Source organism: Belonocnema kinseyi, chromosome 5, assembly GCF_010883055.1.
Source record: "Belonocnema kinseyi isolate 2016_QV_RU_SX_M_011 chromosome 5, B_treatae_v1, whole genome shotgun sequence".
In the NCBI taxonomy this organism is placed as follows: Eukaryota; Metazoa; Arthropoda; class Insecta; order Hymenoptera; family Cynipidae; genus Belonocnema; species Belonocnema kinseyi.
In genome coordinates, this window is record NC_046661.1 from 73,133,121 (window position 1) to 73,136,050 (window position 2,930).

The following is a 2,930-nucleotide window of genomic DNA, read 5'->3' on the forward strand; positions in this document are numbered from 1 at the left end:
TCTTTAAAGGATTAAATTCTCTTAAAATTCTGTACAAAATGAGACCAAAAGGAAGCTTATTTATCTGTTTTCCAGTATATATTGCAGCGATAATGTATATTTCAATTTTTTCTTAAATTTTCAATAACTTCCTGCATAATCAACGTTTTTTTAATGTTCTTGGGCTCATTTTGAAGCTATTTCTCACAGTATCATACCAGCTTATGAGTATTAATCATGAAAATTACCTTATTAAATTAGGACTTAAAGTTGTGAATCTGACATATTTAAAATTAAGAGAACTTAATCAATTATAAAAAAGATGTATATTCAAACTTTTGACCAGAACTGTATTTCACAATAACATTCCAAAACCGTTTTTTCAAATCAACTAAATTTGTGTTGGTTTAAAGATAGAATATAGCGATTGTATGGACAACAAATATTTCTTACACTCAACTAAATTTTTTGATTGTTTTAACCAATCTTTTCAGTGGATGAAGTATTTGCGTGATTTATATATTTCATCAAATTTCCATGCCTAACCAAGAAAAAACAGTTCTTTTGGCATTGCATCAAAACTTTTTTAAAATACTGTCCCTTCCATTTTGTTGTTTTTTCTTCCTTGCAGAGAATTTCATTGTTAAAGAGAAGAATACTACCAACAGCAAATTATTTTTTACGAGCTTAGCAGAATACGCTTAGAAATTCTACTTACCTCCAGACACTTGGCAAGTCAAGAGGAGATCATAACCCTCTAGGAATGGACCACTGACTCCTTTAACCTCTTTGCCTCGTGCATCATAAATTGTTGGTTTGGAAGGTTGTTCTGAAAAACAAAAATAAATTTTGCGTTACAAATGCTAAGCTTTTGCACGCTGCATTTTAATGTTTAGAATGTTGTTTAATATAGTTGATACATGTGAAAGATACTATATAGTGGTGTACATCTGTTTCGTTAATTTAGCACAATTTATTTTGTGGAAGCTTTATCCAGTTTCTTATATATATTTAAAAAATGGCAATGCAAAATTTTGGTTATCCATAAGCTTGGTAATAGCGAAAAATATTTTGATCTTTACATATTCCACTGTTCCACAAAAGTGTCTAATTTTCTTTAAAAACTAGACATCGACTCATCTTCGACTCATTGCCATACTTGTTGCATATCATGCTATTTTTCTCTGAATGAAAAGTAAAGCAATATTACAAGCTATCTAATCCATAAAGGGAGAGTTTAAGAATATAAATATTCATTGCATGATACTCATCCTAAATCTTTTAAGCAAACTGTTCGGAATTGACTAACATATTTTATTAATTACATTAATTTGTTTTATTTTTATTTGACTTCTTTAACATCGACTTTTCCATTTAAACATTATTTTCACATTAGACGTGTGCAAAAATTTCGATCGGATTTCGAACCGACATTCTACGCACTTCGAATGTCGAAAAACCGAATTCGATCCGTTTAACGTTCAGATCGAATTTTTCGATTCGATCGGCCTGTCGCACATTGAGAGGAATAGGGAATTTACTGTCTATAATCCACTACAGACTTCAATTCTTGACTAATTTTGATTATATATATTCTAATAAACGAAATGTGTTATTTTATTTATTTCAAAGATGTCTTTCTCATCAGCCAACTTTGAAATTAATTCTAAATTAAAATTATTATTATAGAATAATACAGTATTGTGACCTAGAAAAAAAAGTATAAAAGAAACACTATTTTGCGATGTTATTTTGCTATACTTTAATACTTTATTAGAAAAATTCCCTCCTTCAATGAATCTCATTAGAATTGGTTTTTCATTTGAATTTTTGTAATGATTCTATGATCTCTGGATCAATTCCGGTTGCATCTTTCTCCCACTCCTGTCTTCAATCGGCAATGTAGAGTTCAGATGACACGATTAGTGTAGTAGATGCATTAAAATAACCCTGACGAAAAAACTGCTTATTCGGTCGCAAAACTTTCTACAGATGACTGCTTATATAAAACATTGTTAATAAAAATAACAAGAGCGAGTTATTGCTAGACTTTCTTGATGAATTATAACCACTTAGAAAACTGCAACATCATTTAGCAGAAAAAATAATCTCTTCCGATAGAAAACGCTCCAATTTTTAATTTGTCTATAATATTGTTATTAAAATTAAGAATATTTAACATTTATATTTGTTTGCAGCTATTTGTTATAATTTATAATTAAATTGAAAGTTGGGTGATGAGAGAAACATCCTCGAAAAAAATAAAATAACACAATTTGTTTATTAGAATATTTATAATAGTGGTAATTGTTAACTAATGGTTATTTTTCATTATGAATACTTGGAATGATGAAATTCAAGCTGCCCAAAAAGCAAAAAGAGAAGCGTACAAGAGAACTTTGAACATCGCAGGTCTTAGCAATGAGTAAATAAGTAGACTTAGAAATGATTATAGACGCGAAAACAGGATACTTAAACGATTAGTTAAAGAAAGTAAAGATACAATTAGAGCAGAAGAAGAGATAAAAATACAAAACGACTTTGAAGGAAGCAGGAAACTACTTTATAAAAAAATGAAAGGAAACAGAAGTACAGAAATTGTCAACATGAGAAGTAGTAGGGTGGAAATGGTATATGATGCAGATGGAATACTAGAGACTTTCAGAGACTATTTTAGGAGACAATTCGGAGATGAAGCTATAGGACACCATAACTACGATGTTGAACACGATGCGTTGGAAAACTCAATTGAAAAAGTCTGTGTCACTGAGGTTAGGGATATAATTAAGAACTTGAAAAACGGTAAGGCTGCCAGGGTAGATGGAATTAACGCTGAAATGCTTAAAGATGGTGGCGAGTACATACCACATAGAGTTTGCGAATTGATAAATTTATGTTTCGAGATGGGAGACGTCCCAGCCGATTGGAAAGAAGCGATTATCGTACCAATA

At 30.5% G+C, this 2,930-nt stretch overlaps 1 protein-coding gene across 1 annotated transcript in view; it reads right to left on the bottom strand.

The window, feature by feature from the left end:
- Nucleotides 1-2,930, bottom strand: part of LOC117173711 (protein turtle homolog B) — a 510,915-nt gene that overhangs the window by 219,198 nt on the left and 288,787 nt on the right. Inside the window, exon 5 of the mRNA XM_033362353.1 lies at nt 698-808. Coding sequence (XP_033218244.1) covers nt 698-808 — 111 coding nt within the window. The remainder of the gene's footprint in view (nt 1-697; nt 809-2,930) is intronic.